The sequence below is a fragment of the Macaca thibetana genome, chromosome 14 (genome assembly GCF_024542745.1).
Source record: "Macaca thibetana thibetana isolate TM-01 chromosome 14, ASM2454274v1, whole genome shotgun sequence".
Lineage (NCBI taxonomy): Eukaryota > Metazoa > Chordata > Mammalia > Primates > Cercopithecidae > Macaca > Macaca thibetana.
In genome coordinates, this window is record NC_065591.1 from 31,896,551 (window position 1) to 31,911,268 (window position 14,718).

General features: G+C 36.1%; 2 protein-coding genes across 6 annotated transcripts in view; one reads left to right on the forward strand and one right to left on the reverse strand.

The window, feature by feature from the left end:
* CSTF3 (cleavage stimulation factor subunit 3) overlaps positions 1 to 14,718 on the forward strand; it is a 710,177-nt gene that overhangs the window by 441,125 nt on the left and 254,334 nt on the right. The window lies entirely within an intron of this gene.
* The window catches only part of HIPK3 (homeodomain interacting protein kinase 3), a 101,772-nt gene continuing 87,331 nt past the window's right edge, over positions 278 to 14,718 (reverse strand). For 3 of the 5 annotated variants that reach the window (XM_050758759.1, XM_050758760.1, XM_050758761.1), the window contains 9 exons: positions 10,178 to 10,299; positions 9,845 to 9,969; positions 9,585 to 9,746; positions 9,370 to 9,432; positions 8,780 to 9,076; positions 8,312 to 8,452; positions 5,771 to 6,006; positions 5,349 to 5,476; positions 278 to 4,203 (listed from right to left, as the gene is read on the reverse strand). In XM_050758759.1, coding sequence (XP_050614716.1) covers positions 3,727 to 4,203; positions 5,349 to 5,476; positions 5,771 to 6,006; positions 8,312 to 8,452; positions 8,780 to 9,076; positions 9,370 to 9,432; positions 9,585 to 9,746; positions 9,845 to 9,969; positions 10,178 to 10,299 — 1,751 coding nt within the window. In that variant the 3' untranslated portion in view covers positions 278 to 3,726. The remainder of the gene's footprint in view (positions 4,204 to 5,348; positions 5,477 to 5,770; positions 6,007 to 8,311; positions 8,453 to 8,779; positions 9,077 to 9,369; positions 9,433 to 9,584; positions 9,747 to 9,844; positions 9,970 to 10,177; positions 10,300 to 14,718) is intronic. The other 2 variants (XM_050758762.1, XM_050758763.1) reach the window with 1 other exon arrangement.

The following is a 14,718-nucleotide window of genomic DNA, read 5'->3' on the forward strand; positions in this document are numbered from 1 at the left end:
CAGACTTCGGTTTTAAAAGAACTGATATAAAGTAGATTAGTTATGGTTAGATATCCTGGTGTGTATCTCAGATTCCAACTCATGGGCAATGTGACTTTAGTTCCCTAAACATTCTGCAGCTATGCCCTCATTTGTAAGACAAAGATAATAATACCTATCTCACCAGGTGGCTTTGAGAGTTACATAAGATGATGTCAGTTATTAATAGATACTCAATATTGTTAACGTCTCCCTACCCTGTAAGGAGTATTGGGGTGGAAAAAAAGTCAACAAGCTGTTTGCTGCAATATATATATTTTAATTCAAAGTGAATCGACAGTAATACACCATAAATTCTTATTTTGACACTCACCAAAATAGTCACCTGGAAAACCCGCTTTTTGTGACAAAGTACAGAAGGCTTGGTCACATTTAAATCACTGAGAACTAGAGAGAAATACTATCGCAAACCGTAATAGACATTACATCCATAAAATTTTCCCAGTCCTTATTGTAATATTGCACAGTGCAATTGCTACATGGCAAACTAGTGTAGCATAGGAGTAAAAGCAAAAACAAATAAACCAAAGAAAGAAAGCCACAAGTCTAAAATTGTTAAACAATTAACAGTTCAAACTTAGTAATCAAATCTGTATCATTGGATTCATTAAAACAAATCTTCCTACACCTTGCAGTGTATGATTTAACTTTTACTTAACACAGTCCAAGTTTAAAATTAGCAGATTTTTAAAACGAAAATGTTTTGCTAATACAGTAACATATTTAATTAAACACCCTGGAGGAAAAAAAAAACAACTAAATATCAGGATATTTGATTAAAAAAACGCTTTGCAAATTAAAATAGTATGCAAATATGCAACTTGGAAATCATGCAGTGTTTTATTTAAGAAAGCATTAAAACCAAAGAAAACTGGTCAAAATGGTTTTTAAAAGGTATAAATCCAGATTACTTTGTCAATATGCTAAATTAAGAATTTAGCAGAATTTTGAAATTTATTTTAAAATACATTAAAATGCCCATGATTGCAATTTAAAGAGCAGTGTAGTTAACTGGGATATACCTTTATCAAACTTTAATACTGTATTATGACAATGTTGAAGTTTACCATTTATGTCAATTTAACAAGACTGCTTTAAGTCTTGGAAATTAAAGACAAAGAATACAACATATCAGGGTAGTAAACATGGCCCTAAACAAAAAGAAAACTCTCGGTTTTGTACCTGTTGTGAAACAATCAATCCTTTGCACTTGGTGTTTCTGAAACAATGTGTTGCCGGCATTGATTCTTTCCTAAGAAGTGAGCAGATCCTAATCATCTGCTGGAACATATAAATAAAATCAGAAGGCTGTGGAGGGCAGCAAATTTACTTAAATAGTGACTCCATAAATGTGTCATCTGTAAATAATCTTTTAAATTAATCTTAGGCTACTTCTTTTTAAACATGTATTTTTATATATATATATATTTCTATTGGTATAAAATGCATAGAATTAATTACTAAAAACACTGAAACTTGTGGGGAAAATTAAGTCCTTCATTTTCAGTGTGACTAAAAATGTACTGCTGGTTTTTACTTTATGATCTAATACTGTAATTTTTAAAATCAATTTCAGGCACATTTATTTCATTGATGATTATTAAATAAAACACTGCTTGTGTCAATGGAGTAAAGAAAACTTATCCATTATTAGCTTATTGTGAATGCTGTACTAGAGCTGTACTAGTGGTATACAATTCATTTATCAAAGAAACGCTGTAAATCCAAAACATCTAGAGTTTTACACTCAAATGCTTTGTACTGTTTATTCCAGTAAATGCTGTAAGATTATATTCCAGATTTTTAAGGAAAAAAAGTTAAGTCAAGCCTGCAAGATACAGCTTTCTCAAGTGTCTACAATGCCAGTATGAAAATAAAAAATTAAGTTACATTGATACATCCAAGTTTTTTTAATATGCAGTGATGAGCACAAACATTAATAGAGATAAAATACTGATGCAAATAACACACCCCAAAATAACAAATGCAATTATTTTCCACCATTTACAATACAGTAGTTACAATGACACTCCAAACAGAAAAGCAAAGTAAAAAATCAAAACCCCAATTTCTATTCATGTAATTAGACTTATACAGAAATTAGAAGGCTAAATAACAACTAGTTAATCACCTAATTTCACAGCTATCTGAAGTGGCAATCGTTATATAGCAGCTTATCTATGATACATTCAAGATAAATGATACAATTTATTACTTGCCTGTAAGCTAAAACACAGCCTCAATTTAATACCTTTCCTTAAATTCCACCTCTACACTACAATATACTTGAGGTCTATGCAAAAAGTAGCTACCTTTATATAGGAAATGGATGATTAAGTCTTTGGTGCTGTAAAAGCAACTTCATTTAAACAGACATAACCACTACCATCACCACCACCCAAAAAAGAAAAAAGTGGGGCGGGGGGAACTCAACACACTTCCTAGGAAGAAAAAAAGCATGTAATTTCTGTCCCTGACGGAATGTATTAAATAAGCAAACATCACCAACAAGCAAAACAAGTACTGCAATGTAAAAATACTTTAAAAAAAAACCCTCTCACATGCATAAATCAAAAATTGCACACAAAGAACTCACATCTTTTCAAGCTTCAATAGTAAAAGTTCTGCTACTATTTATTAAATACTGCATGGTTTGCCCAAGCTAAGATAAAACCACATCATGAATCAATGAGCATTTTGCATTTTATTATCTACCCAAAGTCATGCCTACTGTACCTCTAAACATTTTATTAAGTCCAATTATACAGCAAACACTCTCAAAATAAACTTAGATTGTATTGCAGTTTCACTTAATAGTATATAAAATGCTGTGCTGTGACAGTTATCAAATATCCATTAGATACTGAATCAATTTTTCTTAAGCACTACTAACTGCTTGCTTTTCTTGAAGCTAGATCATTCTCAAAAATCAGACAGCAGAATTCAGCTACAGCAAACATGCTGCCCTCTTAATAAGGAAAAAAACAGCTACTACCTGAAATCATACCACACAAAACCAAAAATGAACATTACGCTATCAAAAGGAAACTAAAGAGTAGGTCTGAATTTTAAGTGCTGCAGTCCTCAACATTTATATATAGGTAATAACATTAACAACCTCAAATATTTAAGGCACTATGTGTGGGAACGGTTTACAATGCAGCTGAGATTATTAGAACAACATTTAAGAGCAAAGTCTAGGCAACATTTTGCCCATGCAAAAGACACATGCAAATGTAAAGAACAATAGCTCAATTTCTTAGGTAAGTGACCCAACATTTATACACTAAGACACGGATAATACAATTCACTTGTATGCTGTAATTCTGACGTATGTGCATCTGTTGCTCTAAGTCTGTACACAGAATGGCTTCCCAAATGTGGACGTGTCTTGCACTAGTTAGAAGGCAATTTATAAAAAATAGCAGGAGCAAAATTGGACTTCTGCTCCCATAAGTCACCTGTCTAGAGTTACTACATAAGAAGATAACATGACCAAAGACAAGTTATACCAAATGTGCAAAACACATCAAAAGTGAGTTTTTAAAGCTCAAAGTTGTTTAAATTGCACCCAAGTCTACATGATTCAAAAATAATTTTCTTGTGCCATGGCTAATATTTATTAAATACCATGTTTTATTTTTAATCAAATGTTTGTATCATTGAGCTTCCCCAATATACTGTTTTTCACATATATGGATACTGGCTAAGTTTTGTTGGACTCAGTGGAAATCCAGTATATGCAGGTGATGCTGCAATGTAAGAATGTGGTGGGAAGATTGGTTTGTACTGAGTCTGATGAATGGTTGGGGATGGTAACAGACGGGGATTTAAGCCCACTGGGACTTGGTGAACTATGCCACTGGGATGGGAGATATTATAAGTTGGATGCTGTAACATAGGTCTTGAGGTACATGGAGAGGCTAAGAGGTGGGCCACTGGTGCAGCACTACTGAGGGTGGCTGATGATGGGTATGGAAGTAGAGTAGGCTGTCCTCCGAGGTGTGTATTTCCAGCCAGGTGGGCATGCACTGCTGTGTGATTGGGACTTCCATGAGAAAGAGTGAATGGATTACTGGTAACACTAGTAGGGATATAAGCTTGCTGTCTTCGATGCCCAAAGTTTCCATTCCACTCTTGATGCCCAGATCCAAAGTGCTGAACCTATCCATAAAGAAAAAAAAAAAAATGACTGAATAACATATTTTTGTTTTTTTTTTTTTTTTTTTTTTTTTTTTGAGACGGAGTCTCGCTCTGTCGCCCAGGCTGGAGTGCAGTGGCCGGATCTCAGCTCACTGCAAGCTCCACCTCCCAGGTTTACACCATTCTCCTGCCTCAGCCTCCTGAGTAGCTGGGACTACAGGCGCCCGCCACCTCGCCCGGCTAGTTTTTTGTATTTTTAGTAGAGACGGGGTTTCACCGTGTTAGCCAGGATGGTCTCGATCTCCTGACCTCGTGATCCGCCCGTCTCGGCCTCCCAAAGTGCTGGGATTACAGGCTTGAGCCACCGCGCCCGGCCTTGAATAACATATTTTTAAAGATAAAAGGAAAGAAACGGAAATTACAATATACCCTTTGTGATTGATAACTCATAGTGGATCTCTCAGAACTAACTTATACTAAGAATAACTAGAGGAGAGAAAAATACCAATTCCATATATATTAGTATTAACATTTTAGTATTTATTACTACATATTATAATGTAAACACCACTATTAGTGCTGCTTGTACTACCTTTTACTACCCCCATCCCTACTAACAGCTACCATTTGTGGAGCACTTATTATATGTAAAGCTAACATTTACATACACAATATTATTTACTTCTGAAACAACCCATGATATAATTACTATTCCCATTAACTGTGCTCCAAATCAAATTTGTTGAAGAGACCTGGCCAAGGTAATAAATATATAGTACATGGCAAAACCAAGATTTGAATCCCCGTCCAACTCCAGTATCTGTGATCTTTTCTTTTCCCAACTGAAACACAACTGCCAAATATAGCGTTTAATAAGATGGAAAGTATTCAGGAAGGTTAATGATGTTCTGAGATAACAGACACACTCTGTTAATATTACCTAAGAGAACCTAAGGACTTAATCTTTCTGAAGAAGGCTACAAGTTCTATGGATAATTTGCTTAATTATCCTATTATTAAGCCAGTTACTCTTTAGCCCCTTGGGATAACGAGAAGGGAAAAATTCATTAAGACTACATACAGTTTCAGAAGCTTTCTCCTCCATGTGAAAAACAACTGCTAAATTTGAATCCCAAAGACTCCTACAAATCCACGAATGAACATACCTGACTAAAGTTCAAATGCTGCTGCTGGAATGCTGATGTCAATTTTTGCTGACGAGTACCCACTGCGGAAGGCTGGTTTAATCTTCCAGGGGCAGATCGTCCTTTTATTAATGGCTGGCATATAGAATCTGGCGACAAATAAAATATTGAAGAGTTTATGCTTTTTCCTTTTCAAATAAAAAATTAGCAAAATCTCTAGATATTTCATACAATAGTGATTTGAGAGCCTTAAAATTAAACAAAATGAAAGGAGAGGTCATGGTTTCCAAGCACTGGATAATATTAGAAGATGTCCTCTGTATAATATATAAGGCAGGATCAAGTCAAAATTCGAGATGACTTTTGGCAACTCCATTCTCAGATGTTCCTAAATTAAGACTGTATTTAAAGGACAACCGGAGAAATGGGAGGACTCAACTTACCTGTGTTTGCCATATGCTCATCGGCACTTAAGCCATTTTCTAGTGCCACTGGTGGCACCACAACAGAACAGACAGCTGGCTTGGTTTCTGTGTCGGCAGAGGATAACAGTTCTGTGTTTTCACGAGTGTCCTCCACAAAAGTGCTCTCTGCAAATGGACTATCATGCCCAGAAGAGTCGGATGTCGGAGAGCCATCCACCGTATCACAACCACTTTCTTGCTCTTCATCTGACATACTACAAAAAGAAAGCATTTTTATGAGTGATATTTTTTTCCAACATTAAATCTAATGTTAAGTAATATTCAGGCTCCAGTGAACTGACGAGAATGTTATTCAGTTATTTTATATATAATTACAGCTTTTTCATTGTCCGATAGCACTTTTTCAAAAAATTTCTAGACCCTTAAATTAATTATCTGTTCCAACTGCTAAACCTAATTCTGTTCCATTTCAGGAACATCATTTTGGCATTTTTTTTTCTTCTTTCCCTTCCCATTTGATCCTTAGTATCAGCTCATAAAATTCCTCTTTATGAATTCCAGATAATTTCATCAAGACATGACAAAAGAGGCACTGTTCTGAATAATTTAAATGAAATGTACAAGCATACATGCATGTGACTTGGATATTTCAAATTAAATTCTAACATCAGGATATGTGCCTCTTCTGGTAATTTAGGTCCTTGTACCTAACCAGTTATCTGAAAGGTATCCCCACACCTCTGAAGGCCTAGACAGAGCCCCATATTTCTCATCTCTTCCTGACACTCTTGGGCCCTGACAATCTCTCTCTCCTTGGGATTTCTACAGAATTTATTGTCTGTTTCAACCACCCATTCCATACTTAGTTACGAATTTGAAGCATCTCTTTTTATACATATTTTTATTTATATATCTTATATGTATATTTGTTTATACATACTTTACATGTGTATGTATAGTTATGTACATTATCAATTTTCAAACCACGTTATAAGCAACTTTTAAGAAGACATATTAAAATTTCTTTATATTTTCCATAAAGCTTTGGTTATAAGTATGCAATATCATATTTCCTGACTAAGGAAAAGAAGAAGACATGTAAAATTAAAACTTAAAATTTTCCAAATGTTTTCTGCCACTAAAATAAGATTTTATTTCTTTCTTTCCTTCTCCTCCTTCCTTCCTAAGAGACAGGGTCTCACTGTGTTGCCCAGGCTATAGTGTAGTAGTGTGATCATAGCTCACTGCAGCCTCAAATTACAGGGCTCAAATAATCCTCCCACCTCAGCCTCCTGAGTAGCTAGCACTACAGGCAAGCGCCACCACATCCAGCTATTATTATTATTTTTTTTTTTTTTGGTAAAGGTGGGGTCTCACTATGTTGTCCAGGCTGGTCTCGAACTCTTGGCCTCAAGTGATCCTCCTGCCTTGGCCTCCCAAAGTGCTAGGATTACAAGTGTTGGCCACTGTGCCTTCTAGACTGTGGCTTATCTCTTAATATGTTAGTAAATCATTCTGCTTAGGACAAGCTTACTATTTTAGCCGGCCAAAGGACGGGTAAGCCAGGTTAATATGGATAAAACCATGCAAATCCATCACCAATGGGAGAAAAAAATCACAGTGGATGTTCTGTAGACAGTGGGCCAGTAAGTACTTCATTATGCAAAACATTCCTTTTTAATTTTGCTAAAGTACATGTTTTTCTTCCAAATTTAAATTATAATAGTAGTCTGTGGGGCTGAAATTAAGAATGTAGCTTTTTTACCCTTTCAAAAATAGATTTGGCCAGATGTGGTGGCTCACGCCTGTAATCCTAGCACTTTGGGAGGCTGAGGCAGGCAGATGACCTAAGGTAAGGAGTTCAAGACCAGCCTGGCCTGGTGAAACCCCATCTCTACTAAAAATACAAAAAATTAGCTGGGTGTGGTGGCAGGTGCTTGTAATCCCAGCTACATGGGAGGCTGAGGCAGCAGAATCACTTGAACCTGGGGAGGTGGAGGCTGCAGTGAGCCAAGATCATGCCATTGCACTCCAGCCTGGGTGACAGAGCCACACTTCATCTCCTCCCACCCACACCCCTGGCAAAAAAAAGATTATTTAGTTGGGTATGGTGGCTCACGCCTGTAATCCCAGCACTTTGGGAGGCCAAGGTGGGAGCACTGGTTGAGCCCAGGAGTTCAAGACCGGCCTGGGCAACAGGGCAAGATCCCATCTCTACAAAAAAAACTTAAAGATTAGCTGGGCATCGCTGTGCGCACCTGTGGTCCCAGCTACTCAAGAGGCTAAGGCGAGAGGATTCCTTGACCCTGGGAGGCAGAGGTTGCTGTGAGCCGAGATCATGCTACTGCACTCCAGCCTGGGCAACAGAGCAAGACCCTGTCTTAAAAACAAACAAACAAACAAATCTGTGTTTAGAAAAACTGATCTAGTTCAAAAATTGTGTTCAAGATAGAAGTCACTGTGGTAAATCGGCAGGTACTTATTAATTTAACAGAAAGAAATAGTAGGCTTTTTAGTAGACTTACTATTTATTATACACTACTATTGAGATTATTTTACCTATTCGGTCTTTTGCAGGGGGATGGGCTGGACTGCCCTGAGGAGCTGGTACTCAGAGTACTATCAGGACTACTTAATGAACACATCCGATCAATATTCAAAGTGCTCTGGCAAGCTTCACAATCTAGACTACCTTTACATCTAGTGGAAGAGAAAAGGGGAAAACATGAGTCAAATATGAGAAGATACTCTCCAAATAGTCAAAATCTGTATTCTTTAATTAAGGATATGAAACTGTTAAGAATGACCTACATGGACAAAAAGTAAAGCTTACAAATACAGGGAAAATGTTATAATAATGGTGCTAAATACTATTTAGAAAGTTCCCTGTCTAGAACTGGGTTATCTAATTTAAAGGTTTTACTCCAAAGGACATTGACAAACAAGGAATAAGTCACAGAAAGTTGTTTTTCGACACACCAAAGGACGCCACCTATATCCTTTGAGGATGCAGCATTTGGCACTTACTCTCTGAGTGAATGTCTCTGCGAAGTCTCTTCCTCATCAGTGTCACTGCTAATAGTGATGACACTCACTGCAGGACTCGGGGAGTCAGCAATAATGATGGTTTGTCGCTGTTTGTCTGAAACTGATGAATCAGAGTCCTGTCTGACAGATGTTTCACAGCAATTTCTTGCCTCTCCTTCTGAGTTCTGATTGTCCTGTGTTTCTATACAACTTATTTCCTCGACATCTTTCCCATTAATTATCTTTGGAGAAATAAATGCTGAATGTGGGATATTGGTATTCTGTAATGAATTACTCCTGCAACCAAAGGAATAATTTATAATTTCTATAATCAAAATATGTATAATCAGTTGTCTAAGGTATCTTGTTAAACCAAAAAATGCGAACCTTCACTTGTTCGAGTTCATGAATATAACACACCAACAGATCTTGAGTTCTTGTGAAATATAAAATACCTCTAGAAATATCCATGTAGATTGTATTTACATACATTTAAATAGTCACTTTTTGGTAAATGTGCTATCTGAATGTCCACAATTGCTACGCTACAGGTAGATAATAAATCAAAAGGGCAATAAAGACAATCTTACCAACTGAAAGCATTTATTTCCTCTCTTCCTGGCTCCCATTCCATTAGTTTTACCAAAATACCTCTGAGAAATCGAGAAGGGAGCTGGCTTAGTGTTTGTAATAAAGGTATAAAAGAGGTCATTTTGAATACAACAGAGTGACCCTTTAGTGTACATGCAAAATTCATTTTAAAGATTCTCAAAATGCAGAGGAAAGTTAAAGCACCAATACCAACCTGTTCTGGCACTGTTTATTTTTCTTGGTAGTGGCAGGTTGAGGCCAGACAACATGTGCAATCCCCACACTAACTGGCTGAGGGGCAGATAAAGTTATCTGATTGGTCAGAAGAGGCTGCGGCATCACTGAGTTATAATGATTGCTGCATGAAATCATCTTCCTAGGGAGAAGTTCAGAACAATGTTTTTAATCAAGACCTTTCTTTAATCAAGATCTAGTCTGCAAACTATTCATAAAGTACTTTTGTTTTCAGCTTACCCCCAGTCTCCAAGCCTGTGTGAACCAGCCACACTCTCAGAAGTTAGTGTAGTAGTAGCAGGAGCCAGGGGTGTCACCTGTTGCCAGGCAGGCACCAGCATCTGCTGTGTTCTACCAGACCACGTCTGCTTGCAGCAAAGGAAAACAATAGAAAATAACAAGTTATAAGTAACTTTACCATATCCTAGACTCAAAACTATCTAAAGTAACAGCTAACAATTATAAACATTAAAGTCCATAACCTACAAAATGGATTAAATCCCTATCCAGGTCATTTTCATTATTTCCCAACAGCACAAGCTGATATATGGCAAGGAATGAATTATTACCAACCTGAGAAAGAACTCCTGGTCGGATCTGTAGTGGCTGCACAGCTGGGGCCTGAGTTACAAGTGGAACTGTATTATCTACCCTTATTGAATAACTAGTAGGTTTACCATGTGTTGCAGGAATACCTGTGAAACAGAATAGTTATCAAATAAAAGAAAAAAATCTTCCTCTTGTTTAACTTATACAATTATTTTAAATGTCAAGAACTGCTTAAATTCTGACAGTTTGTTTTTTTGTTTTTTTTTTTTTTTGAGACAGGGCCTTGCTCTGTTGCCCAGACTGGAGCACAGTGGCATGATCCATACTGTGGCCTCAATCTCCTGGACTTGTGGATCCTCCCACCTCAACCTGAGTAGCTGGGACCACAGGCGTATACCACCATGCCCAGTTCATCTGTTTAATTTCTGGTAGAGACAGGGTCTATGTTGCCCAGGCTGGTCTTGCACTTCCAGGCTCAAGAGATCCTCCTACCTCGGCCTCTCAAATTTCTGGTATCACATGCATAAGCCGCCACACCCAGCCTTGATTGTGGGGTTATAATGCCATTCTCTGCATAAAATTTTTGTAACACTAACTGAGCAATCCATTAGGAAAATGATGTACTTCTTGTCTATCTTGTGATATACATCATTCCAAAAATTATTATAAAGCTCCCCTTTCTGTTTCAAAATGCATACTACAAAGTTGAACCATTTAATTTTCTTGAAACTTCTTATCTCCAAAGTTTGCTATTGAAGCTTTATTTTCCTTTTTAAATAGTTCAGTCACCATGATAAAGAACATGGAAAGAAGAATCTGGTTTAGTATGCTGACAACCTAGCAAGTAAAGGTTCTTCTTTTCATACAAACTTTTAGCTATGCTTAGTATCTTCTTCTTTAAAACTGTGATAGAATCTTATGCTCTTGTCACCAAAACAGAAATACATCACAACTTCATAATTTAATGGACATAATGGTTCACATAATGGATGAAAATTCAGGGATGGCACACTCATTTCAGCCTCCAAAGGAAAGGCAAAACTAACCTATTTACCTAATTTGATGATTAAAACTAAGGTTTCCCCAATGTGGCTTAATTGACTAGTATTCTTAGCAGAGAGCTGCTGGAACTCCAGAACAAACATGCTACCATTTTGCTTGCCCACTAGGAAAATTAGAAAGCAGGATTACCAGACATGTTAATCCTGTTAATGTTACTATAATGTTAATATAGCTGTTTGATTCACCGCAAAGCACCTTGCAAATATTAAGTCTTATAATACTGAACTCTGAGACAGCAAAGTAGTATCACATTCCAACTTAAAGTTTTGACAAGATTTTAGGGGCATCCTCGAAGATCAGAAATTAAATTAATGAAAATAATTTGACCACTTCATAATTCCACTTTATTGTAGCAGTTACTTTCAACATGGGCTTGCAGATTATTTAAATATAATGTAATCAATTTGGGGATAAATGTGAAGTTGAGTCTTTCTCTTCAGGCATAAGAGAAAAATACTACAATTGTTTTCTTTCTCTATTGTAAAACAACCTCATATTTTCTATTTCACAGATGTAAGTGTTAATCCTAAAGAGAATGTCCATTTTAGCCTGTTTATTTTCTTCATTGAGACTATTATCTTACTACCAGGTTATTCTACTCTCTGTGCTCCACCTAAAGAGCCAGGTATGAGTCAAGTTTAATAAAAATCTTCTTACTTCTGCTAAAAAGCCTGTCTTGATCATCCAATTCTCCAAGACATGGAATATCAGCACACTCAGGCAGTGTAGATATATTGCAATATATAGACAATCTCTTCAAGAAAAAAAAAAAAATCTCTTCACTTTGACAAGGATGAACAGACAGAGCAAATTTCCAAATCTCAACAAAAATCTCATTGCCTGTAAATTCTCTCCACAAGCAATGTCTTAAGATGAGAAGAATTCTCCTATATACTCTCTCCACAGGAGATCTAATTTTTGATCAAATTCAATAGTGGGATAAGATCTCAATTTTTGTATAGTTTAGGTTAGCTGAAACTTTATCTTTGATTATATTTGCTTTAATACTTGGAGAACAAGGCATTAAAAGCTTACGAATATTATTTTAGTATAACAGGAAAGAATTTTGCTGGAATATATTTTACTCTAATATTGTCATCTAGAGGGGATGAATACCTAACTTTTCAGGTCACTAAATAATTTTAAAAGCTTGTTTAATAAATAAAACATTCAGATATGTTAAATAAAAGCTTAGCTGATTTTTAAAAATAAGCTTACTTTTTAAAATAAGCACAGTCTTATGGATATCGTATTTATATGCCTGTACTTACATATTATAATATCTAAAATATATTAAATGCATTACCTAAACATGATAGCGTCAAAGTAAAATTTTTAAGTCAAGGTGATAAAGTTTATTTTAAAATATAAACCACAATGGTACCATAATTACTATCCCCAATAGCTGCCCAAAAATTATTTTAAAATGTTTCTTGAAAATGCAACGGCACATTCTGAAGGGAAGGGATAAATGAAGGGGAGGGGCAAGAAGCCCAATGCTGAAATTTTCTACATTACAATTTCTACCTAACATCTACCCGTCCGGTACTAAGACTGATTAGAGAGAGTGCTTTCATTTCTAAGGCAGACACTCTACTAAGATGAGAAACAACATATTTATAGAGCCTGCCTGGCCTGTTGCTGCAACTGCACCTGTTATATAAGCTAAAACATATTGTGCTTCTTCTCACTAGTAATTCTAATTCAAAAGTGCTGTTCATGACATTTAGTGGGTTAATGAGTCTGTGATAGTAATTCTGTTCTTTCAATTATCCCATATTATAAACCACTGATATAGTTGTTACTTTATGTACAAAAAGGTTTCTAATTTTTCATCAATTATAAGCCATATAAAAAGACAAAAGATTTTTCTAACCTCATTCAAATGTTTTAAGAATGATGCTCAATGCTGTTTAGAAACGTGTCTCAGAAGTCTCTTAAGTTTTTGCCACAGAAGCTAGGCTCTGAAAAAAAACCTACTATTCCAAATCTTCGTGAAATATACCACAGTATAAGTGGTGACCCTAAAACTGATTTTGGTACATGGGAGGGATTACTAGAACCAAAGAACATATTTGTTAGTGTAGATTATAAATTTAAGTGAAAATGCATTTGTCAAGATAACGCAAGTGATAAGTGATTAAAAAACATATTTTTAAAAAGCACCAATCTTGCATGCTGAAGTATTTAGAAGTAGTGTCATAAAATCTACCATTTAATTTCAAATAGTACACGTATGTGCACTACGTAAGTAGGTAGGTAGATTGATGATGCAAATATGGTAAAATATTAATACCTGTTGAATCTAGGGTAGAAAACATATTATTCTTTCAATTTTTCTATATGTTTGAAATTCTTATAATAAACACTTGGGGGAAAAAACTGAAAAACACAACAGCATCACACTGTTAGCATCTATTATTGCTAACACTATAATGATGTGGGCATTTTTATTACCGGAAAGTAATAAAAATGTCACTGTTACAGATACTCACAGACCACCACTGTGACCACTGGGTCACAATTTCACCTTCAGAGTCAACAATGAAAATAAAGCTACCCTGATAGAACAACAGTAACTGAAGATCTGACCTGTTTTCACATCTCTTATTACCAGCAAATCAAGTCAACAAACATATTCTTGGTTCTTTATTTGGTACTGTGGGAAATATTAAAATAAAAAAAAGTTTTAGAGTTGCTTGAATGCTTAAAATTTAAAAAATCAGAGGACGGGTGCAGTGGCTAATGACTGTAATCCCAGCACTATGAGAGGCTGAGGTGGGCAGATCACCTGAGGTTAGGAGTTCGAGACCAACCTGGCCAAAATGGTGAAACCCTGTACATACTAAAAATACAAAAATTAGCCAGGCATGGTGGTGCATACCTGTAATCCCAGCTACTTAGGAGGCTGAGGCATGAGAATCACCTGAACTCAGGAGGTAGAGGTTGCAGTGAGCCAATATCGTGCTACTGTACTCCAGCTTGGGCAACAGAGCAAGACACTGTCTCAAAAAAAGACACACTTAAAAGAAAAAAAAAAATCAAATAATCCTTCAGAATCAAAATATATTAGAGTTGGAAATTGCCAATATATTATCTATTCAGTCTATTTCCTTTTACTAAGGCTGAAATAAATAAACAGGCTAGTCTACAATGATACAGTAAAAAGGGGAAACAGAATTAGATTCCTGGTGTCCTGACTTAGCACCAACTGTTCTCATTTACTCTGTACAGTATCACCATTAAGTTGGACATGTTGGTTTAGGGCCCCATCTGTAATTGATCTCTTGCATTAACTAGATGTTAAAGCTTAGCAAGGACAAAATCTCAGGAAAGGACTTAGGAAGTAGGGTTTTAGTCCAGTTATTCCAGTAGTGAGGTTTGATGCTATGATTCTCTAGGAACCATTAAGAGATTTCCTAGTTTAAGAATGTATAGCCAGTCAGGCACGGTGGCTCACGCCTGTTATCCCAACACGTGGGAGGCTGAGGCAGGTGGATCAC